This window comes from Pleurodeles waltl, chromosome 10 (genome assembly GCF_031143425.1).
Source record: "Pleurodeles waltl isolate 20211129_DDA chromosome 10, aPleWal1.hap1.20221129, whole genome shotgun sequence".
NCBI lineage: Eukaryota > Metazoa > Chordata > Amphibia > Caudata > Salamandridae > Pleurodeles > Pleurodeles waltl.
Genome location: NC_090449.1, coordinates 623,448,612 through 623,473,455, shown reverse-complemented (window position 1 = coordinate 623,473,455; position 24,844 = coordinate 623,448,612). Strand labels below are relative to the sequence as shown.

The window sequence follows — 24,844 nt, the reverse complement described above, 5'->3', positions numbered from 1 at the left end:
GAAATAGAATCACTGTTCCACACTAAACAGGCTACACCATCCCCTGCCAAACTTTCTAAAGCTACTAAGGAAGAGGTGATGCCAAAAATGTGATATGTTCGCTGCCCACAATAGCCACATGTTCTAGTCATGTACAGGCTTAAGGAATTACTGGAAGGGCTTTAAATATGTGGCTAAGTTATTACAATCTTCCCAAAGCTGCTCCTTAATTTTAATTATTCACTTGTTGTAAGGGGATTGCCTAATTAGCATCTACACTATGACTCAACCATTTTAATACAGTTTTATTATTTGATCTTTCTAGCAAAAATCAGAATCTGTAAAATGTGGGTAAGTAAGACTCTGTCACAAATAATGTTTTTAAAGACTATGCCTTTAGAGTTAGAAGAGAGGTACGCACTGTACCAAATATGATAAACTACTGGTTATTGTTGTTGATATAGTTTGAAAACTCAAAGAAAGGTGCAGACCACGGGAGTACAACAATCCTAATTGAGTTCTATGACTAGATCTCATTTGGCTACGTTAGTTCTGGATTTTGCTATATCAGGCTGAGACAGTAAACTGTCAAAATATGAGGATTAAATAAAAACAAAAGACATGAAAAATCAAACATTCTGGTCAGGGCACCATCACTTGTTACAAGCGGAAACCAATAAGAAGACACATCTTCAAAGATCATTAACTCTTCACACTAGATGTACAATAAAAAAAACAATAGCATTAAAATATCTGCAAACGTCTGTGTTGCTAAGAAACAGTACTTGCATTTACTCATTGTGAACTTACTTTTATATGTATAAGTCGCTCGTGGTTTTCACCATAGCATTTTGAGAAACTTTTCTGGGCAATGGTTAACTTTTTTTCTGCATCATCCAGGCAGTCGAGTTGTCCCAAACGAAAGTAACACCATACAATATCCAACTGCAACACTGCATAATTGTCCACTGTGCTCAAAAGTTCAGTACCACATTCACTAAAACGAACATAGTAAATTTAAGAACAGTGTATATACCAGAAGAGTATTTAATAGTTGAGGTTAACACACACACACACACACAAATAAATATATATATATATATATATATATATATATATATATATATATGTGGAAAATGTCACTTACCCATTGTACATCTGTTCGTGGCATGTAGTGCTGCAGATTCACATGCTATGCATAGTTCTTCCATCATCTAGTGTTGGGCTCGGAGTGTTACAAGTTGTTTTTCGTCGAAGAAGTCTTTTCGGAGTCACAGGATCGAGTGACTCCTCCTCTGGGTTACAGTGCGCATGGGCATCAACTCGATTGTTAGATTGTTTTCCCACAAAGGGTGAAGGAAGGAGTGATAGAGAATAAGAATATAAAGAGATGCCCATGCAAATGTAAATGTATATACATATGTACAAATGTTAAACTTAAACAACTACAGGCTTCTGGGGAGGAGGGAGGGTGCATGTGAATCTGCAGCACTACATGTTACGAACAGATGTACACTGGGTAAGTGACATTTTCCGTTCGACGGCATGTGTAGCTGCAGATACACATGCTATGCATAGACTACAAAGCAGTTAGTCCTCCCAAAAAAGCGGTCGCTAGCCTGTAGGAGTTGAAGTTGTTTGAAATTGTGTTCTTAAGACAGCTTGGCCTACAGTGGCTGGTTGCTGTGAAAAAACATCAACACAGTAGTATTTTGTATATGTATGAGGAGTTAATCATGTGGCTGTTTTACATATATCAACCACTGGTATGTTTCCTAAAAATGCCAGTGAGGCACCTTTCTTTCTTGTAGAATGTGCTCTAGGGGTGATCAAAAGTTGCCTTTTTGCTTTGATGTAGCATGTTTGTATGCACCTAACAATCCATCTTGCTAAACCTTGTTTTAATATAGGATTGCCTTTATGTGGTTGTTGGAAAGCAATGAAAAGTTGTTTTGTTTTTCTAAAATCTTTGGTTCTGTCTATATAGTACATAAGAGCTATTTTGAGATCTAGGGTAGGTAGAGCTCTTTCTGCCACAGAGTCTGGCTGTGGAAAGAAGACTGGCAATTCCACTGTTTGGTTGATGTGAAAAGGAGATACTACTTTTGGTACAAATTTTGGATTTGTTTTAAGTACAACTTTATGTTTGTGCACTTGGAAAAAAAGGTTCTTCAAGAGAGAAGATTTGTATTTCATTAACTCTTCTTAAAGACGAAATAGCTACAAGGAAAGCAACCTTCCATGTTAAATATTGAATTTGACAAGAGTGCATGGGTTCAAAAGGTGGTCCCATGAGTCTGGTAAGTACAATATTAAAATTCCACGATGGAACAGGTGGTGTTCTAGGTTGAATAATGTGTTTTAATCCTCCCACGAAGGCTTTAATAACAGGAACTCCGAATAGAGAAGTATGTTAAATATTTTGTAAGTATGCAGATATTGAAGTGAGGTGTATCTTGATGGATGAGAAAGCTAAATATGACTTTTGTAAATGAAGTAAATAGCATACAATATCTTGTATAGATGCTGTAAGCGGGTCAGTGTTTTTAGATTGACAGTAGTATACAAATCTTTTCCACTTCTTTGCTTAGCATTGTCTAGTAGTAGGTTTACGTGCTTGTTTAATTACTTCCATACATTCTGGTGGAAGTTTCACGTAACCAAATTCTATGACTTCAGGAGCCAAATTGCTAGATTGAGAGCACTGGGATTTAAATGCCTGATTTGACCTTTGTTCTGGGTTAACAAATCTGGGCTGTTTGGGAGTTTGGAATGGGGTACTACAGACAGATCTAGGAGTGTTGTGTACCAATGCTGGTGTGCCCATGTTGATGCTATTAGAATTATGGTGAGTGATGTCTGACATAGTTTGCTGACCAGAAAGGGAAGGAGTGGGAGAGGGGGTAAAACGTAAGCGTAAAACCCCTGACCAATTGATCCATAGAGCATTGTCCTTGGCTAGAGGATGTGGGTGTCTGGATGCGAAGTTTAGGCATTTTGCGTTTTCTCTTGTTGCGAATAGATCTATCTCTGGTGTTCCCCATGTTTGAAAGTACTTTTGAAGTATCTGGGAGTGAATCTCCCATTCATGTGTTTGTTGGTGATTGCTGCTTAGGAGATCTGCCAGCTTATTGTCTATCCCTGGAATGTATTGTGCTAATAGATTAATGTGATTGTGTATTGCCCATTTCCATATTGTTTGGGCTAGCAGGGACAGTTGAGATGAGTGTGTCCCGCCCTGTTTGTTGAGGTAATACATGGTTGTCATGTTGTCTGTTTTTATGAGAACAGTCTTCTGTTTGAGAAGAGGTTGAAACGCTTTTATAGCAAGAAATACAGCTAATAGTTCTAGGTGGTTTATATGAAGCTGTTTCCGTTGGGCATCCCATTGCCCTTGAATGGTCTGATTGTTGAGGTGAGCTCCCCAACCAATCACTGATGCGTCTGTTGTGGTTATGGTCTGAGGCACAAGGTCTTAGAATGACCACCCCTTCATTAGATTGCTGCGATTACACCATTGAAGGGACTTGTGTGTTTGGCAGTCCATCAACACTAGATCTTGAAGTTGACCGTGTGCCTGAGACCATTGTCGTGAGAGGCATTGTTGTAAGGGCCTCATGTTTAGTCTTGCATGTGAACTATGGCTATCCAAGATGCCATCATTCCTAGAATCTTCATGGAAATTTTACAGTATATTGTTGATTTGGCTGTATGTGTGGTATGGGATTTTGGAAAGCTTGTATCCTTTGGATATTCGGATAAGCTAGGGCTTTTGGAGGATTTAGGATAGCGCCTAGGTAAGGTTGTACTTGTGCTGGTTGAAGATGTGATTTTTGATAATTGAGAGTGAACCCTAGCGTGTGCAAGCTTTCTATCACATAACAAGTGTGTTGTTGGCATTGTGTAAAATTGCTTGATTTTATTAGCCAATCATCTAAATATGGAAAGACGTGGATGTGTTGTCTTTTTAAGTAGGCTGCTACTACTGCTAAACATTTTGTGAACACTCTTGCAGCGGTTGTTATGCCGAATGGCAACACCTTGAACTGGTAATGTTTTCCTGCTTTGACAAGCCTGGGGTATTCTCTGTGAGCTGGATGGATGGGTATGTGAAAATACGCATCTTTGAGGTCTAAAACAGTCATGTAATCTTGTTTTTGTAGTAGTGGAATGACATCTTGCAGAGTTACCACGTGAAAATGTACTGACAGGATGTATAGATTGAGGGGCCTGAGGTCCAAGATGTGCCTGAGAGTGCCATCTTTTTTGGGAATGGGGAAGTATTGTGAATATACTTCTGTTCCTTGTTGAGAATGTGGAACCAATTCTATTGCTTATTTTAATAGTAGAGATTGTACCTCTTGTTGCTGTGTTCTGGGGACAACTTGTGGTATCGTGGTGGAATGTTTGGAGGGGTGGAGATTAATTCTATTCAATAGCCATTGCGGATAATTGATAATACCCAATTGTCTGTGGGGATATTTTGCCAGTGAGAGTGGAATTGCTGTAATCTTCCCCCCACAGGAGAAGTGTGGAGTGGAAGGGTGGGAAGGAGGTCTCTGTTTAGGTTGTGTTGTGGTTTGCTTTGAGGTTTGGAATTTACCTCTGCTCCTGAAATATTGTCCTCTATAGGACCCTCTAAACCCCCCTCTTTGATATTGGGTTTGTTGTCCCTGCTTTGTTTGGGAGGTGGAAGCATCAGAGGATTGCGGCTTAAAACCTCCTCTAAACTGGGGTCTGCAAAAGGATCCTCTATATGGTGTGGTGTATGAAGCCCCCATTGCTTTCGCAGTGTCTGAGTCTTTTATCAGTTTCTCAATGGTGGTGTCTACTTCTGGGCCAAATAGATGTTTCTTGTCAAAAGGCATATTAAGTATTGCCTGTTGAATTTCTAGTTTAAAACCAGAGGAGCGTAGCCATGCATGTCTTCCAATTGTGATGGCAGTATGGACACTCCTTGCGGCTGTATCAGCAGCATCGAGGGCAGACCTTATCTGGTTATTGCTGATAGCTTGTCCCTCTTCCACAACCTGTTGTGCTCTCTTTTGATGCTCCTTTGGGAGGTGCTGTATAAGATCTTGCATCTCGTCCCAATGGGCCCTGTCATATCTGGCTAGAAGTGCCTGAGAATTGGCAATTCTCCATTGGTTAGCTGCTTGTGTGGCAACATGTTTCCCAGCTGCATTAAATTTCCTGCTTTCCTTATCAGGAGGAGGTGTGTCTCCTGATGACTGGCTGTTTGCTCTTTTCCTTGCTGCACTGACTACCACTGAGTCTGGCAGGACCTGATGAGTGATATAGTCTGGGTCCGTAGGAGCTGGCTTATATTTTTTTTTAATCAATTCTATGGGTGATGATCCTAGCTTTGACAGGTTCATTAAAAATTTGGTTTGCATGTTTAACCATTCCAGGCAACATCGGGAGACACTGGTACCTGGAATGAGTAGAAGACAGTGTGTTAAATAGAAAGTCTTCTTCCAGGGGTTCAGAATGCATAAGCACTCGATGATAAGCTGCTGCCCTAGATATTACCTGGGTGTAGGCAGTGGTGTCTTCTGGAGGAGAAGGTTTAGATGGGTAAAGGTCTGGATAATTGTCCAGGATGGGATCAGGGTCATAGAGATCCCATGGGTCTACTGTGTCTCCATGTGAGTATAATGAATGTGTTGGAGAAGGCAATGGTGGTGGACTACTGTGAGGTGAAAAAGAAAGCTGTGGAGAGTGAGGAGAAGTAGGGAGAGGTGCTGGTTTCTCCTTTTGTTTCTGCACTTTTGCTGGTGGTTGACATTGAAATGCCAGCTTTCTTTTGGTTTTTAAAGGAGGGGCAGTGATGATTCGTCCAGTCTCCTTATGTATATGGATTCTCGATTGCCTCTCATCCATATCCTCTAGTATTGGTTCAATCTCAGTCTCTTCTTCAGAAGTTTTATGAGATTCCAGCATGGGCTTTGAAATTTGCTTCAATTTTCCCGAAAAGTCCCTGTTCTTCTGTGTGTGAGAATTGTTTCGGCTCCGAAGTGTGTATCTTTTTCGGTCCCGAAAAAGTAGTCAGTTGTCTCGGCTCCAAAACTGATTGCCGAATTTTTGACTCCAAGGAATGAGGTCTTTTACCAGAGTCTGAAGTGGAGGTTTTAGCTGATTTTCTCGACTCCGAGGTGGGCAGAGGAGTGGCCTTTTTCAGCGCCGACCCTGAAAGTCGGTCGCCAACAGTCTTTTTTCGGGCCGAACCATGGCCTTCCGGCAGTGGTGTACCCAAGGCCTTGGAATGTTTTTTCTGTAGGGGTGTAGGGGTAGACGTACTCACATGCTGGCCAGCTGTGATGGGTGTATAGGCTTCCGATTCTTGTTCGGAGTCGGTATGGCGGATGGAGACCGCTGTCTGCACCTGCTCTTCCTCCTTGACGTCGAGATGTTTGGTGCTTTTCGATGACATTTCGAGTCTTCGGGTTCTGCGATCTCTCAGGGTCTCCTTTGATGGAAATGATCAACAGTCCTCGCAATCTTCCTCCCGATTGTCTGGAGAAAAGCACAAATTACAAACCAGGTGTTGGTCTGTATAGGGGTACTTCACGTGGCACCGAGGGCAGAATCGGAATGGAGTCCGATCTATCAGGCTTTCCACATGGTAGGCCCGAACAGGCCAGAGTTGGGCGCGCGCCCCAACAGGCGAGATGAAGGTTTCAACTGTGCTACCGTTTCGATGCTAGATGGGAAACGCGATCGAAACAATACCGACGAATAGGTAGGCTTTCTGAAGTTTTCCAAATTGAAATCTCAGAGCGAGAGGAAACACGTCCGAACACGACCACGGAAATAAAACAATCTAATAATGGAGTCCATGCCCATGCGCACTGTAACTGAGAGGAGTCACTCGATCCCGTGACTCCGAAAAGACTTCTTAGAAGAAAAACAACTTGTAACACTCCGAGCCCAACACTAGATGTAGGAAGAGCTATGCAAAGCATGTGAATCTGCAACTACACATGCCATTAAAAATTGATTTACAAAATAATGCAGAAAAATTAAAAATTGATTTACAAAATAATGCAGAAGACAGTATGATGACAACCTGAAAACTAGACTGAAATAGACATTTTATTAATTTCAGTTCTATTTTAGTGGTTTTATGCATGTACACAGAAGATGGAATAAACAGGCCTACATTACTTGTGTTCACTCACAGCCACCAGGCTTGTACCATGCAGGCCACACAAACACACAAAATGCACTTGAGATGCTGGGTAAGAACATAGAAATAAAACTTGACATTAGTGAGCCAGTAGGCCTCCACTCCACTGACATCGATAAAAGATTCTACGCACAACTATGGATTCATCAAACAATGTCTGATGCCATTACTGCTTTAAAAACAATAGTACATTGTCTGTCAGTAGGAGTGTGTGTGTTTTATATCAGCAGTTGGTTAAATCTGTTGCCTCACTCGAGGCCTACAGACAGGACATTCAATACTATCTCAAAGAGAATACCTGTTTCTTTAAAGTGTGTGAGCAAACATTTTGCACTGTTGCAATCAGCGTCTGAGTGGATTACCACAAATTCTGTTTTGATACAGGTTTAACTTCTATCTGTTCATTCATATTTGCAGAATGGAAATGCATTATCAGCTGAGTTTTTAAAATTCATGCATATATATGTTGATGGTAAGCACATCTAAGAATTCTGCGAGATGTTCGCAATACTAGTTAAGTAATTTAGGGCCCAGTATTGAATTTCATGGGAACCCAAAAGGTATTTTATGCAGTGCAGGTAGAAGTCATACTTTAACCCCGTGGTAGAGTTCCTTGTAATGCATAATTTGAACCTCTGAAGAACCATCCTAACAATACTGGCATGTGAGGAGAGGTTTTTTTTGGAATACACTATGGTCAAGCGGATCAAATGATGCTACTAAATCAAGCAGACTTAAGAAACCAATTTGATTTTTATTTTTCTTCTCAAAGGCATCAGAGGATGCTGATGGTGGCGGTTTCATTACTATGACCTGAGAAAAGGCCTGACTGATAGTTGTTTAAAAGGCAATTTTTCCTGTACAAATTGATTTAATTTTTAGCTAAAAGATTTTCTTAACAAAAGGTAGCCATGTGATGGACTGTAGTTTTGGGTGCATTTATGGTGCGCTTTAGATTGTTAAGTTTCTGGCTGACTATTTCCTTTTTTATGAAGGTATAAACAATTAATTTTTTTTCAAAAGAAGCAACAACAATGTGTTTCCAGAAGTGAAATTGGCAAGTGATTGTTTATTTGCGTGGTCAGATTCAGTTAATGATTTTGTCTAGATATCCTTTACAGGGAATGGTAGAGGAGGTTTAGCTGTTAGTTGACAAATACTTGCTGGTGCTTATTAACATCAGTTAGGCAAAGAACATATGTGCTATCTACAATCGGATGACCTATTTTGTTTATCTTGTGCCAAAATAATTCTGAAAATTAATTTCAGCAAAAGCCTTGTGGCTGAGCATTTGTTTTGGATGTTTGAAGTTTTAGCACTCACTCTAACAGTTTTCTGGTTTGCTTTTTGGTTGTGATTATTTGATTTAGAAGGATTCTTTTTAAAGTATATATCACCTTTGCATTTTCCTGTGCGCTTTGTTAGGTTATTGACAGCATTTAGATGTCCTGGGTTTTGTCATCCAGTACTGGCTGGGAGAAAGCTAATCTTAACTTTGTTTTCAATTTTCTTTTTCTATTTAGGTGCTAATGTGCACATGATGGTTGACACAGACGAGCTGTAGTATCCAATAGGCAGGCATTTACCAGATTAGTCTACGGAAGTGGTGAAAACGCTGATCAATGAGTTCATTTTTTTCCAAAGATATATTTTTGTATTTCTCATCCATTTATATTAGGCTCTATTTGTCTTTTGAAGGGGACCCCTGGATGGCGCTTGTGGAGGGAAGGGTTAGTTGATCTGACCAGTCAATGTTAATAGGTTCTTCTACTAGAATGTGGCCTGGTAAAGGAATAATGAGGTCTATAGTGCATCTTTTAGAGAGTGTAGGATTTCTTGATAGCTGCACTAAGTAGTTTTCAAGTAGCAAATATCAAAGTGCTATGATAGAGGAATATTCTTTGTCATTCTAGTGGGGACTGCAGCCATCATGCAGTGTAGGCAGTTAGAGTACAATGACAACGTTGAGGTAATAATGTTCATCAGTTCTTCAATGAAGGCAATGTTGTTGGTTTGGGGTGATGTATTAGTGTAGCATTTATTAAGCAAAAGATATAAGGGCCAGATGTAGCAAAGGTTTGGCGACTCGCAAACGGCGAAAATCGCCATTTACGAGTCGCTAAAGCCACTTTGCAATGTAGAAATGCATTTTGCGAGTCGGAACCGACTCGCAAAATGCACTTCCGACTTGCAAGTAGGAAGGGGTGTTCCCTTCCTATTTGCGACTCGCAATGCGATGTAATTCCATTTGCGAATGCAGTCGCAAATGGACTTGCAGTTACCATCCACTTGAAGTGGATGGTAACCCAGTCGCAAACGGGAAGGGGTCCCCATGGGACCCCTTCCCCTTTGTGTCTGGCATTAAAAATATTTTTTCAGAGCAGGCAGTGGTCCAATGGACCACTACCTGCCCTGAAAAATACCGAAACTAAAGGTTTCGTTTTTTTTTTCAAAGTGCTGCTCGTTTTCCTTTAAGGTAAACGGGTTGCACTTAGAAAAAAAAAAAACTGCTTTATTTAAAAGCAGTCACGGACATGGTGGTCTGATGTTCCCAGCAGGCCATCATCCCCGTGAGTGCCCTGAATCGCTATGGGGTCGCAAATTGCGACCCACCTCATTAATATTAATGAGGTGGGTCTTTGCGACCCCATAGCGACTCGCAGAAGGTGTCTGAGACACCTTTCTGCATCCCAAATTGCGACTTGCAATTTGCGAGTCGCAGGGACTCGCAAATTGCAAGTCGCAATTTGGGAGTTTGCTACATCTGGCCCTAAATGCTAAATTTCAGGCATTCGAAGGATAAAAAGCAAATTTATTGTGATCTATACAGTATGATCTATGGTACTCAGCCTTAATTTTGCTGTCTTGCTGCAATATTTTGTATCCTTGTGGATTCAACAAGGCACTGGGAGGGTGAGTAGAGTGTACGAGTTTAAAAAGTTATTTGCCTTCAGCAAAATATTTCTGGTCGAACCATAATCTTCCAGCAGGTTTCAGACTGATCTGGAAAAGCTTAACCCACCCCGACTCAGCCTCCGGAAATGAAATCACTGGAGTACATTAGGCACCAACCTGCATTAACGTTCATTTGTGAACTTTTTCGAGACCCGTCAAATTGTGCAAAGAGGAGCTGAGAGACTGATGACAGTGATAAATACAGAACCACGGGTTTGCATACCTTGGGATCTTATTAGTCATGGCAATAAAAACACTTCAAGAGAGGAGACAGGGCAATTGCAGAAAGATTACATATAAATGCCAAATACTGCTACAGAAGGTAACATTTTATTCTGAAGAACATATTTTTTCACATTCAAAACTTACAAATGAGTCCCAAAACGATGCCTCCCTGGGATCATGCCCAGAACTCCACCAATGAAGGTCAGCATACGAGTAAGGAAAAGGTAGGACTTTTAGGCATTGATGGTAAAGAAAAATTTGTAAATGAACTGTCAATGTCGTTTGAAGCTTTTTCCTAACCAGTGGCAGGGACTACGCTTTCACTAGCCAGTCTAAGTACAAAAGTATCCAGACTCCTGACCACCAGTAGTGAACCCACTACAACAGCCAGCACTTGTAGACTTGTGCAGGAATTGAGACTCCAAATAGAAGAACCGTAAACTTGGAGTGCTGGGATCTCACCGTGAAGTCATATTACAAGTGCAGGTGAGAAGAAGTGGAAGATGGAACCAGGGGTCACAGAGATCCAGTAATGCCAATCAGTCTCATGCATTTGGGGCAAGTAAGACTTGACTGTGGGAAAGTAAATGAGCAGAGTTTCTTAGAGGCAGGACAAGAAGGTTAAGGAGGATCCTTCTGATTAAGTGCTTAAGCAATTATTATAATAATGGGAAAAGTTATGAGACTCTAAATGTTCCTCCTCTGTAAGGCCATAATTTATTATTAGAGATTGTGCCAGGGTCGGAACCAAACATCTCTTCCATTTAAGCAAATCTGAGCCCCAGGGAGAAGCTCTTCCAAGGGATCATTAAAAATCGTGTGCGGACTAATCATGTCTGCGAATGGTCGAACTTTAGCTATTCCAGACTAGCAGTTAAGTAAAATACATTGGGTTAGGTTACATAGTTTTGAAATTGGTTAGTTCCCTAATTTGCCTTATGTGGCAGCAGACACTTAGGGGTCAATTATGACTCTGGCGGACTGAAAACCCGTCCGCTGAAGTCCAGACGGGCTGTTTGCCGCCAGTGCAACGCCAGGGACAGTGAACACTGTGACAGGGCTGTCCAAGGGGGGCCCTGCACCCCATCTCTGCCAGACGTTTCATGGCAGTGCTACCGTCATGAAAATGCTGGCGGATTCGGACCGCCAGCACTGCCAGTCCATCCTGTGGTGGAAGAGTGGCAGTGCTGGCTGTCGTAATGTGGCTGTCTGACCACCACATTGGCGGCGGTCCGACCGCCACTGCAACGCCAGGGTCGTAATGAGGGCCTTAGTCTCTTCTTTGGATATTGACTGAAGCTGTGTCATTGTGTTTCCTGTGTTTTCCATCAATTAGCCTGCTGGAAATGCAAGTTTCTGTGGTAGAACAGATGTTATGTGTTGGGTTCTTATGTGGGGAGTAATTTTTTGTGAGAGGCACAGGATGCGTTGTACTGGGACGAACAAATTAAGTGGTCTCAAATAGCATAGTGAGTTGTGATGGAGTCAGTGATTGGGGGGGATTTTACTCAAAGTTTGATATTTTTAGCTGAATCTACATTCTGAGGTATTTAGTTGCTGAAAGGAATATGTTATGCAGTTACGTTTGTTTGTCAGGGCATTAGTTGCATACATGTGCGAAGGCAGGACTGCAAAGGTTCTGAATAATGCTGTGTGTCTTATAAATATCAGAAGGGTTGAGGACTGTTAAGTGAACTTGCAAATAAAATGTTAGCAGAAGTTGGTCTACTTGCTGTATGGTGTGTAGTAGGCTGGTCATATTTTTCTTTAATATTTTGGCCAGTTTCGACAAAGAGTTCAGGTGCCAGGGGGTCGTTGCGACGGAAGTCAGCTGCCAGTAGTGAGAGTTTAGTTGAGTTTGCGTTGCATGAGTTTGGAAATCTTTCAACAGGTTTAAGACAAACTGTGACAAAATTAATTTGGACTAGGTTTCAGAAGTAGACTGCATAGTGTAAAATATCTGGAAGGTGTGTGGTTTTGTTCGGAATCTGTTGTAAAAGCATTGGCGGTATTAAGAGGACTAACGAAAGAGGATTTGAAAATGTAGTGATAGTGTGTTGAATGTGCAATCCTATTCAGGTCTTGGCTTGCAGTACCTGTCATTAAGTAAACCAGAGTTATGGAAAGAATGTGGTCAATATTGTGGAAAAGTCAAATAAAGATGTTTAAAAAAAAAAAAACATCCACAATACTATAGGCTCATTTACACTTTTGCGTGCATTTGAGAGATCAGTGAGATGAAAGACTGTGTATGGTATGGCAACAATGCAGCAAGGGTTCATGCATTAATGCTGCCAATAAAAATAAAACATGAAGAGGTACCTCATATAAAGAGACATGTAGTGCTTTCTGTTAACCACCTCACAACTTAATTTTCACTGTATTGACTTTATATGAGGTTTCATAGTTTAACTTTGAATTTGAAAATATATGTAAGAACATTAGATTTGAAATTTAATAAAATAACACAAATGTTGGCAAACCAATTAAGCAATAATTCAGCAATCTGAAGAACACTGTGGATCAGCATAAGAAAGATTAATAGAAAATAACTGCAGCAGAATGACATGCTCGGAACGCTATCTTTCAGGGTTAGAAATGTTTGAATTTTACCTCCATATAAACATTGCCTTTAATGTTGAAAACATGGTCTTTAACAAAACGTTTAAAACGGGAAATGGTCAGTAAATATACCAAAGCTCTCTTACCAGAAGTGCTTATCAGCATCCAACAAGAATGGAAGTGCTATTGCATATTCTGTTCTTTTCAGGAATGCTCTTCCTTTTTCATGATAACCCATAGCCAGCATGAGAGCCTAAAACCAAATGACAGCAAGGAAACATGCAAATTAACAATTATGGAATATGATTTTTATGATGCTCAGTGTTTGTGTTTCTACCCATTATACAGATTGATTAAATAATAGATTAGAATATGCGTTGAAAGGTCTTTGCACATGTTCTGTGTGTTTTAGAATTTCACTTTCGATTTTGTACTACGTTCTCTCTAGCTCAAGCAGGTGGTACCTGGTCCTACGGACATAGTCAGCACAAATAATATTTATGCCCGTTTTAACATTACTCAATCCAGCTGACTTTAGTGTTACACTACCAGAATTATATAAACTCCTGCAAATGAGAAAAAATACATAAATTGCAAGCAATTGCTAATCTGTTTACATAAATGGCAATTATCTAATTCTACCACCAGTTCGATGTCAGGCTAAACAGTATGCTACACAAGCTCTACTCTCAACTTCAATATTACAAAGAAAGGCAACTAAAGTCCAGATTGGAACACACACCACAGTCAAAATTCATGAATCAATCAATCAAAGCATTCGTATAGCGCAGCACTATCACCCTTAAGGGTACCTGGGTGCTGTGCCTCCATAGAAGAGCCATGTCTTGAGTCTCCTTTTGAAATCTGCCAAGGAGGGAGCCGTCTGGAGGTGGAGGGGCAGGTTGTTCCAGGACTTCGCTGCAATGTAAGAGAAGGAGCGTCCCCCACTGTAGGTGCGATGGATGCAGAGGAGGTGGGGGGGGGCTGTGCATGAATGAGTGTGGAGGAGTGCAGTTGTCTTGCGGGGATGTGTAAGCTTAGTGGTGGATGTAGGACAGCCCATGGTTGTGTAAAGCCTTGTACGCGAGTGTGAGGATCTTGAACTGGCATCTCTTTTGGATCGAGAGCCAGTGGAGGTCTCTGAGGTGAGGGGTGATATTGGAGCGTTTGGGGAGGCTCAGAATGAGTCTGGCTTCGGTGTTCTGTAAAGACTGGAGTCTCTTGAGTAGCTGAGTGAAAATTTCGGCATAGATAGCATTGCGGTAGTCAAGGCGGCTGGTGACCAGTGCGTGTATGACAATATTTCTGGGGTTAGTTGGGATCCATTTGAAAATTTGGCAGATGTGGAAGCAGGAGGTGTTCCTCCTGAAGATCAAGACTTTCGTATTAGAGGTGTTTAGTTTGAAGCAGCTGTCTTTCATCCAAGTTGCTACATTGGTCATGGTGTGGCAGGACTAGGTATAGTGCATTTTATGTCCTTAAATTATTTATTAGTTTGTTCCATCGTCCATCACTATCACATGCGTAATCTTATTTTCTTTTATACAATTGACCAATGAATACAGAATTTTCCACAGCTGAATATGCTACTGAATACGATTTAAATAATTCTGGAGACCATTGTTCCTTTATAAAGGAATGTGGTATAAGTGGCACTGTGAAGGGCTAAATGTTTGCCTCCTGATATGGCAACCTATTTATGGATTGTCTGTCCAGAAAACCTCTTTAGGGTTTCTAGATGGATAAAATACTAGGGATTATTTAGTGAGGACATAGTAATGATTTGAATGGGAGAATCGGTTTGAACTATAATCATTTTACAAGTATTTAATAATAATAATGATCATAATATAGTGTTTACAACATCATATGACAAATATTACTTTTCTAGGTGTGGAACCATATTTAATAAGTGGATGCAGAAAAAAGGGTTTATAAGAAGAAAGCAAGTAATCCAACACACACATGAAAAGTACACACTCTTAATTCAAATCAGGTCTGTCTGATGTGAGGAAAGAGTTATGTTTAGAAGGGTTTGTAGGGAGATCTATCACTTTAAAACAGCTGTTTGTGGCTTTGTGAAAATATTCCTCCAGAGACGTTATCATGACAAAGATATTGTATAAACAAAGAAAACAAGCATTTGCAATGCAACGGGTCTCGAATTTCTCCGACTTAGAGCTATTAGCAGTTGTAAACTCCCAACCGGACTTTTCTTGCCACATTAAATGGGGAAAAAAAGAGCGCGACTGCACTGCTACACTTTACTCGTAGCGAAACCGATCGGCAAAAGTGCAATTAAATACGTGACCGGCAAAAGTATAATTAACTATGTAAAAGGGTCGATGTCATGGAAAGCGCTCGACTTCTGCCAAGCGAGATCGAGCTGCGAAAAAAGATTAAAAGTAGTCCACAAACTGGACGGAAAACAGCGAGCCTCGCATGTTTTCAGTACTTGGTCGCTGCGCTCGAGGAGGGCTAACCACCGCAAAAGGAATGACATATTCATGCCTTCCACTAATGAAAGCAAGCAGATTTTAACAGGCAAGCCCACGAACCAATGAAAGACACTGACGTGACATGGACGGGGCTCCGAGCCCTTTTCTAACTCCTAAAGCGACTCGCAGGCACATGCGACGCAGGCTAGACCCTAAAAAATGGTATCACCGATGGTGAAATGTTTTGCATAGCTCTTTACTAGTTTTTCATAATGGTATCCAATATACAATGTGCAATTTCTTTAGCAGTTTAAATGCAAGTACAGTAGATATATAAATGTCCTGCGGTCTCTTATCAGTCAGGTGCCATGTGAGTTCAAAATATATTATAGCATCAACATAATATTTGCATGCAGTAATAATTCAAACGTAATCCCGATACACCGATCATTTAAACCTCCAATACACCCACTTGTAACCCACACCTATTTGTCACATGCTGTTTGTTTCCCAATTTGGCATGTGCGTTAGGATGGATGTCTAACATTAACCCCTTAAGATCTCCCTTCAATTGGGCAGTTCTGTGCCATTACCACTTGAATGGTCGGATTCATATAGACATAAGTGTCCATCTATTTAGTGTTCTGGTGCCTAACTGTGTCTGGATGCATTGACAGTGTTCATCCTACTGTGTTCAAGAGGGCATGTCACTAGATTTAACCTGGACTGCCAGAAGTAAAGTGTCCCAGCTGGTGGTGGATGCTCCCCTCCCCCCCGGTCTGCAGATATGTGCGCATCAACACATTTATCTCTGCCATGCTCCTGATCAGCTCCTGCAGCCAGTGCATTATTGAGGGGGGGATTGGACACTTTCCAGGGCATAGCTGTCACCCTTTTACCCCAAAAAGAGCTAGACTTACAAATTTAGAAGTACCTTTGCCATTTTTGGGTCTCGAGAACCATCCTAGCAAACATGTCTCCTCTGTGTTAGGCAGCAGTCTGCCAGTCAAGTTAGTCAGCAGTTGGGGAACAGTTCTCCAAGTAAGTTACAATGAGTGGCATTCTCAAACCATATGAAAAAAAAATCTGTCATCACAATATAGCATCAGGGACACTCTGATGGGAGCCCCAGGAATATAGTAGCTAGCCGTGCCGGGGTTAAATAAGTACAATGCATATAGATGATTTGGATAAATTAGAAATGGGGGGTTCCACTCACTGTTTCAGCATACTCCAATAATCTCCCTGTTTTTGTTAGGTACGGCATGCCCTAGTTTCTGTTTGCATTTAAGTTTCATGGAGCCCCAAAAAATAAAAAGGGGGACCCTAAGGCTTGGTGCATGTTGCTGACTGGCTTGCGTTTTATCCAATTAGTCAGTACCTCTGAACGCAGTGGTTCCACTGACTTCCCTCCCTACATGTACATAATCACCCCTCGCATTGCCTCAAAAGTTAGGAATTGCCCCATATTCAGTCCAAAATCGTATACCTTTACTTCACATACAAGTAATTTCCTATACCTATGAATGTTGCCCAATGTTTCAATTCCTGCCTGTTGCCTCATGTCTGTAATATGATTATCTGCTGCACTTGCTGATCTCGGAGGCACCCATAATGGGAGGCAGGGGAGTATGGGGCATCGGATCCCATTCTCCTGGTATACGTATCCCAACAAAATTTTACCAGTCTCAGGTATCTAAGTTTCGGTTTAGCCTTGCCATACAGCTTTCAAAAAATTCCTGTCTCGCAGTATGTGCCTTAAGTGTTAAGAATTAGCCATCTCATCTTCCACACCAATTGAGTGACTATATAATAAACCTCTGGATGCAGGACCCCCCATTCCACTACTACCTAAGCATGGCTTAATTGATTGCTAGACGTCAGCGCGTAGTCCCAATATTACCTCCCACTTCACGAAAGAATGATTTTGATAAACTCAGGAGTGCCAATGGTGAACTGTAGGAGGCGTGGGGGGGTGAGGCATGATGTATATCATCAAGCATGCACATGTATGACTCATGAAGCTAAGGCGGCCATCACAATTATGCATTTTACACCTGGATGCTTCACAAACACACGAGCCGGCATACATCACAACATGGCTGCTATTTTGTCTTAAAAGAATGTTTCATAACGGTGGATGCTAATCGGGGCACACTAAATAAAAAAAATATGCAAGAAAAACACATTAATAAGATAGGAACAGTCAGGTAGCAAACTGTGGTTACTGGGCCCTCCATAAAAGATTTTAAAATGTTCTAAATAAATGCAATGGTAGGGACAGCGGAGCTATAGATTAGCCGATGGGAAGCAGGAAGTCAATGTCACCAAACAGCGTGGGTAGCAATACAGATCAATATGGAAGTGGGATTTCAAACTAAAAAAAATAAATACAAATAAACCAACAGCAAGGGGCAGGGAGAGCAATGGAATCAATGCAGACAAACTGTCAGCTGCATGGGGGATTAGAGGAGGTAAGTAGCACATGAGGGAGAAAGCAAGAAAAAACATACATTCCCAAAGTGTGCTAACAGAAAGCAGTAAAAGGATGCAATTAGTCGAATCATAACATAATAAAGTCAAAATACTCTAAGAATGGGACAAACAAACAAAAGTGAAGAAAGTCACTGAATAACAAGTACGGAAATGAGACAGACAAAAAAGCCGCCCAGTCAAGAGGAAGGGCTGACACAAAGGCCACTACATTTTAATATTTTAATGTATTAGAGACAATATGTCTTTGGCAACAGCTAAAGATGTCTGCAAGAGAGATCTAAAAAAATGGCAGATCTCTGCTCAAGCACTGTTTGGTAAACATAAGAAATACGAAGCAATGTTGACTTTATTAATTGTCAAGAAAAGTGCATTGGTGTTTTATAAGGAACCAGCGGGCATTCAGATGGTTAGCCTGAATAAGTGTGCATACGTAGGGTTACGTTTTCATTTTTGCGAATGTGCTAGAGCAATGGTTCCCAACCTTTGGATTTCTGTGGACCCCCACTTTAACATTAATGGAACCCAGGGGACCCCCCACTATATAATTGGAATCCGGGGACCCCCGCCTGAGTCATTACTGGAAGCTGGGGACCTAATTTGTCAGTATTTGTTAATATTTGTTAGTTTTCTAAGCAGTCGCGGACCCCCTGAGAAGGCTTCGCTGACCCCCAGGTGTCCCCGGACCACAGGTTGGGAACCACTGTGCTAGAGCAGTCAGTCAAGAAATGGACATTTGAAGGATACCAGGTGGGTATACTGGTTTAGAGGAGGAAGTACAAAAGTAAGGTTACATAATGCAGGACACCACCTGGCCAGACACTGTTGCTTTGGAGACCTGCTTTTTCGGTGAAGAACCCAGAGCAGTTATCTTTGGTACAATCCTGGTGTAAATGGAAGGGCTCACAAAGTATCTGGCTTATTAAGAGTCCTTTCAGTATTAGCCAAACAAAACTAATTAAGATTAAATGTTTAGAGTCCTTCACAAGGATGTACTTTGTGAACGTATTTAATTTATATTCAGACAATTAGGTATTCTCAATGATGTGTATAGTAAATTAATCTACACATAAGATGTACTCACAACCGATATTTATATGAAATCATGTTTACTGACGTCACCAGAATCATGGTAAATTAATACCCCCTGAACTCCTCCCAACCCCCACTGCTTTTTCAACATTCCATAACACTGCCAGAACATGCCAAGGCATGTTTTGTATGCACAAGATTTATGAAATTGGCAAAAGACTCATAAGAGAACTGGCCATCAACCGTGGAGGGTATAAATGTTCACCAAAACTGGATTGGGGTGGGGGAGAATCTGTTCACCTCTCCCTAATGTTTGTTTTTAAAGTTATCCTGTGGAATGTACGTTGGTGAATACTACTAAAATCTGCTCCCTGTGTGAAACAGAAAAAAGGTCAATTATCATACCCGAATAAAGGAAACATATGTTGCTGTAATTTAATGGGCCTGTATTTTACCTGCTTTATTGAATACATGTTTTCCTTTATTTTGTTTTTTATACACACACTGCGAGTGCCTGGATACCCTCTTGGGTGATTAGCTGCACTATACAATTAGACTGATCAACTGATTGAAAAGGGAAATGTTCTGCATGCTAATGCTAAATCAAATCTTTCTTCAACTCCATAAAGAAGACTGGATATGCTGAATAGATCTACATGACATGTACTTCTACATTCCGGTTGCAAGAAAACATAGGAAGTTTCTTTGTTTATTGGAGTGAAATGCATTTTCAGTATGAAGTCCTACTTTTGCGCTCTGAAGTCTGTGCCTCAGATATTTTTTAAATATACGGCATTAGTCAAAGTGCACATCCATCGTCAAAAGGTCTTCATGTACTCACAACTGGGCTGGCTGACCTAAGCAATCAGTCCCGTAAAATTGAGAAAGGAACTACAGTACACTGCAAAATTACTTTATTGGCCTAGTCTGCACATTTTCAGTAGTCAATCATATCACCGGTCCAAACAGTGCTTAATTTGAGACGGTGATTTCCGGTGGGGGACACCGGCACTTATTTTGGGGGGGGTGGCACTTATTATTCTGATTTAGGCATTTACTACGAGCAAAAGATACATATGAGAAAGACGGAGGAAGCAAAAGACCGAAAAGTGTCACAATGGGAGACAGCAGAAAGCTGCAAGACTGAGCTGAAGGTGCAGGAAGTGGCTGATATGGATTAAAGAGGCCCGAGTTAGCTTTAGGATTTGGCTGTTTCAGTATTCTGTGCTCGCACATTCAATTGCAGAAGCTGTGTGTTTTAGAGGAGATCTTGGAGTACTGGCACGTTTTTATTTACAAATTAAACACTGGGCCCAAACTCTAACATACCTAAGAGTGTCTCTAAACAAAGTACAAGGAAAAGTGTTTTCTTCTCAGGATAGTGTGTCTTTAATTTTCAGGAAATATCAATATCTGATAAAAACAACAAACCCAACAGCACAACCAATTTCATCGATTGTGGAATCATTGGTCTCCTGCATAGCAATTGTCCCAGAAGGAAGATTGCATAGAAGAGCTCCAGTACGGGTCCTGTAAGTCAAGGGCAAAATAAGTAGACAACTGGAAGGAAAATGTGCATTTGACACGGATAACAGCTTAGTTACTTTTAGGCTGGCGCAAAGGAGCAATCTTCTACATTCCATTTCAAGGGAGACTACCTTCTCAGATATTAGTAGTTAGTAACAGATGTCTCTCTTATAGGCTATGGATAGAGCACCTCTTTACAATCGGTCTGTCCACTGCCTCTGATCCACAGCAGAGCAAGGCAAAAAAGACAAAGAGAGGCCAATATGTCTCACACACCCCCTGGGTGTCATAATTCATCATCAGCCATCTACGTGGGGCCACTGGCTGAAACACGTCGACTATTAGAAGCAGGAGTAATAGCGACTCCTAGGCATCACTGGAGTTTTTAATCATCTTGTTGCCTTCATAACCAAATGAAAGGTACTACCCAAGTGAAGGTTTATGAGATTGTTTTAACCTTTACCTCTGTGAATCCCAGCTCAATTCTTGCCTCTACAAGCTCCTTGCAAACGTACAGGTGAGCCACCCTTCACTAGAGAATGTTCTGGTGGGTAAGGATGGCCGATGATAAAGAATCACCAAGAAGGTGTGTGAGGCCATACCTTTCCATTTTTTTTATTTGACCCTCCAATGGTTATTAGGAATATTGAAATTGTTATGGCCTTACGTTGCCTATGTAAACAAACTAGGCCTATGTAGATAAACTACTTGGTTTTTTCCTCGGAATTTGAGAATTTTCCAACATTGACCTATCTTTGTTTCATTTATCTTGCTGTGTTGTACATTATGAAAGGGAGGATGCAAATGTAGACAGGCCCACTTCTGCTCTTTGTCCCCTGTCCCCCATGAAGATAAGGTGTCATATTTAGCACATTGCCTTTGATCACCAACTTTACTGTGATCAGAGCAATTTAAAGAAAATTCTCCCATCCTTGATACGGAATCAGATTTGAGTGCAAACAGACAAACCACCTACAATGGACTGCCTTAACAAATGAGGGAACTGAGTCCATGCCACTTTTGTTTGGAAGCCCAGAGAATTTGGGCTTCACTGTCTGCCAGAAACTGGTCAAAAAAAGACAATTCATCTTCCAGGAGACTGGAACCAATAAGTCTTTTTACTTAGCAGGTTGTGGAAGAAAAATCACAAAACATACATTACAGGATGAGGCACTTCAGAACATCTTCTTAAACTGGGGCTTCCCAGATGAGTCGCTGTTTGCCACTGAGCAAATCACCATCTGCCCAAACTTATCCTCTCAGAAACGGAAGCCATGTTCACTGGCGAATAGCCTTTTGATCAACTGGTCAAGGACATTACTGAATGTTTTCCTTCCATTCCTCTGATCCCATCAGTACTTCTCAAGATAAAAGACTCACAGGCAACACTGATTCTGATTCTCCCGAGCAGGGCAGACAATTATGTTTTCCGGCCCTATTGAAGATTTTGTTAATGTCATTCTGGAGACTCTCAAGCAAACAGCAGCTGCTGACTAGATTGCAAGATCAGCTATTTCACCCAAACACGATAGCATCAGTTTGGCAGCATGGATCCAGAAATCAGACAATTTGAACAGCAGAACTTGCTTTAATCTTGCATGAACATTTTGAAAGACGCTAAGCAAAAGTCAACTAAATCCTCTTATGCTTTCAAATGGAAAATGTTTTTTTTTTTTGTGGTGGCAAAATAAGTCCTGATTATGATTTCGGCAGACGGAAAAGCCGTCTGCCAAAATCCCGACGGGTATGTTGCTGTCAGTGTGGCAGCCTCCCCGCCGAGCCCATTACAAGTTTCCCGCTGGGTCAGCGGTCGGAACCCTAGTTTTCACCCGCTGGCCCAGCAGGAAACAGCCTACAGCACTGTCTCCAGCTGGTAATAAAGCAAAGCAGACAGTGAAAATTGCGATCGTGCTGGCCAGGGGGGCACCTGCATTTCCCATGCCAAGTGTTCCCTCCATGAAATCGCTGGTGGATAAAGGGATTGTAACCCCCAGGGCAGCACTGCCCTGGTGGGTTAAGACCCCCACAACTGTTAGACAGCCAGGACAACAAATCCTGGAGATCCGACTGAAGCGCAACCGCTGCAGTCATAATGTGGCGATCGGACAGCCACCACAAGTATGGCAGTCAGTAGACCCCCCAGACTTGTAATGATGCCCTAACTTCTGTACAGATCGCATTTATCTTGGTGCACTGAAGTAAATCCGGGCACCAGTGAATTATAAATCCAACCCATGCGGCTCTTAGGGGACCCCTAGAATATGGCAAGATGGACATGGAGATGGGAGGGCCAGAGAGGAGTTAAAAAAAAGACGTTGAGTGATCTTTTCACCTTTGTTTTCTTTTGGGCTGACATCAATGTGTTGGCTGAATGTTGAGTAAGGAGAGAGGATAGATGCTTGGTTCTGTCCATCTGCACTGGATGACTGGTGATGTCTAGTACATGAGGCTTAGGATTTGCCTACCATGCTATGTTAAGGACATTGAATAGAGTGTCTCGTGTTGTTTTCATGCTTGCATTGTTTACAAATTAAGAGTGACAGAGAGTGGTGCAGGCTTGCCAGATGGAAAACGTGGTCATAGGAGATCAGACCTGATATTTTGTCTTAAGAAACTGTTCAGTCCATCAACCCAATAGATGAGGTGAAAGCTGTCCGACTAAGTTGCTTTGATTAGGATGAGACATGTACGGCTATCCATGGAGTTTTGTTGCTTGCTTTCCTAAGGTGCACATTTGGAGGACATATGGATGACAGTAAGACGATTTTGGCTGGAAATCAGTGATGGAACTTGAGAATTGAGTGATGTCATTTCCACTACATGTGGATGCCTGGCTTCTTATTTTAATTGTGTTTTTTGGGGAAAACTAGTGATGTCACTTTCAGCCTCATAACTGTGGTACACAGATGTTGACATGAAGCATTTACCAAGTTAAAGGTGTTGGCGTAGTGCTATGTTTCAAGACCTGGGTCAATCAAAACCTTTTGCCCTTCTGGGTGTACTTTCTTGCCATGGTCTGAAAACATCAAGATTTACTTATTTGAATTTGATATGCCGATGCTCTAGGATTGACCTAAAAGTACTGTTAGAAAGCATCATTCAAGTCAGTGTCAAGTCAGTGTCAAAAGCCCTCTAATATAGATGTAATAACTGCAAGAGAACCTTAGGCCAATAATGTTACCTGGACAGAATCTAAGAAAGTAGCAATTAATGCTAAATGCTCTACATATTTGGGATATCTACTCCCCTTAAAAGACTTGCAGATCTTGTACAAGACTAAAAGACTATGAAACCAGCCTACATCTCCACAGGTGGGATTTAAGGGATCATATTATGTCAGTTTGGTTCTTTAGTGTAGGCTCATACTCATTACCAACAAATCAAAACATACAGAATAATGTTGTGATAAAATGTCATGACAATCTTGAGCAACAGAAACAATCAAACAATATTTAATTTAGAACAGCCGTCATCTTACTATCTACAAACATCCTAATATCCACACAAATATATTGTATCCACCATTTTAATATTTCAATCTGTACATGAGACAAGTGGAAATTCCTTGCTAAAATAAGTGGCAACCAACACTCATCAATTTATTAAACTTTAATCCATCAAGGTACCTCCTGTGGCCCCCTGACTCCACCGTGGTCAATAATTACCAGAAAGTGAACTTATTTTCTGATAACAGTGTTAAACATGCAATGAGTAAAATATTGCTCTATGCTGTTGATGATAACCAGCTAGGTAAAGCTAAGATGGCACTCTTGGGATCTTGCCGTGACAGTGCAATACAAGGGAATATTCCATTCAAAGAGATACTTTGGAAGGACTGAAAATGAAGTGTTAACAAAAAAAAGAAAAACACTTTTGAGCATTACACTCCCACCCTAGAAACATAACTTAACAGCAAAACCAAAGTAACAAGACCATGTACTTTGACTATTTCTTTGTTTATCTTACCTCCACATATCCTCTTCGCCATCCACATTCAGATTAACATAATTTAACCTTGCAACGTAAGAAATAATTAAGCCATCAATGAAGGAAAAATACCTATGTATAAACAATGAACGTAACTCACTTTTCTTTCAGCATGTGGAATCTTAATGGAATGACCAGTTTGATTTGTAATCTCTAAATATGGAGTTGTGTCTGGATCCATTGCTCGGTCATCTGCAACAAAAAAGGTGTATGGTAATTACAGAATGTCTTGGCAAAGATTTGGCATGTTGACTTTGCCACTGAACGTAAATAATTCAATCAAAATACCTGCTATGTTTAATATATGAATAATAGAAGAAGTACTAGATACTTCGGCCATAAGCTATGTGTTGGATTTGCTGGAGTCACTGAAAAATAAAATTGGATTCCTTTTATATACATGCTATTGGTATAGTCCAGGTAGGAGAGGTCAAAGTGGGTGTAGGACTAGAAACAT

At 41.0% G+C, this 24,844-nt stretch overlaps 1 protein-coding gene across 1 annotated transcript in view; it reads right to left on the bottom strand.

Moving 5' to 3' along the window:
* NUB1 (negative regulator of ubiquitin like proteins 1) overlaps positions 1 to 24,844 on the bottom strand; it is a 316,976-nt gene that overhangs the window by 174,136 nt on the left and 117,996 nt on the right. Inside the window, exons 8-10 of the mRNA XM_069211094.1 lie at positions 24,488 to 24,579; positions 13,057 to 13,163; positions 790 to 976 (exon numbers count right to left, since the gene is read on the bottom strand). Coding sequence (XP_069067195.1) covers positions 790 to 976; positions 13,057 to 13,163; positions 24,488 to 24,579 — 386 coding nt within the window. The remainder of the gene's footprint in view (positions 1 to 789; positions 977 to 13,056; positions 13,164 to 24,487; positions 24,580 to 24,844) is intronic.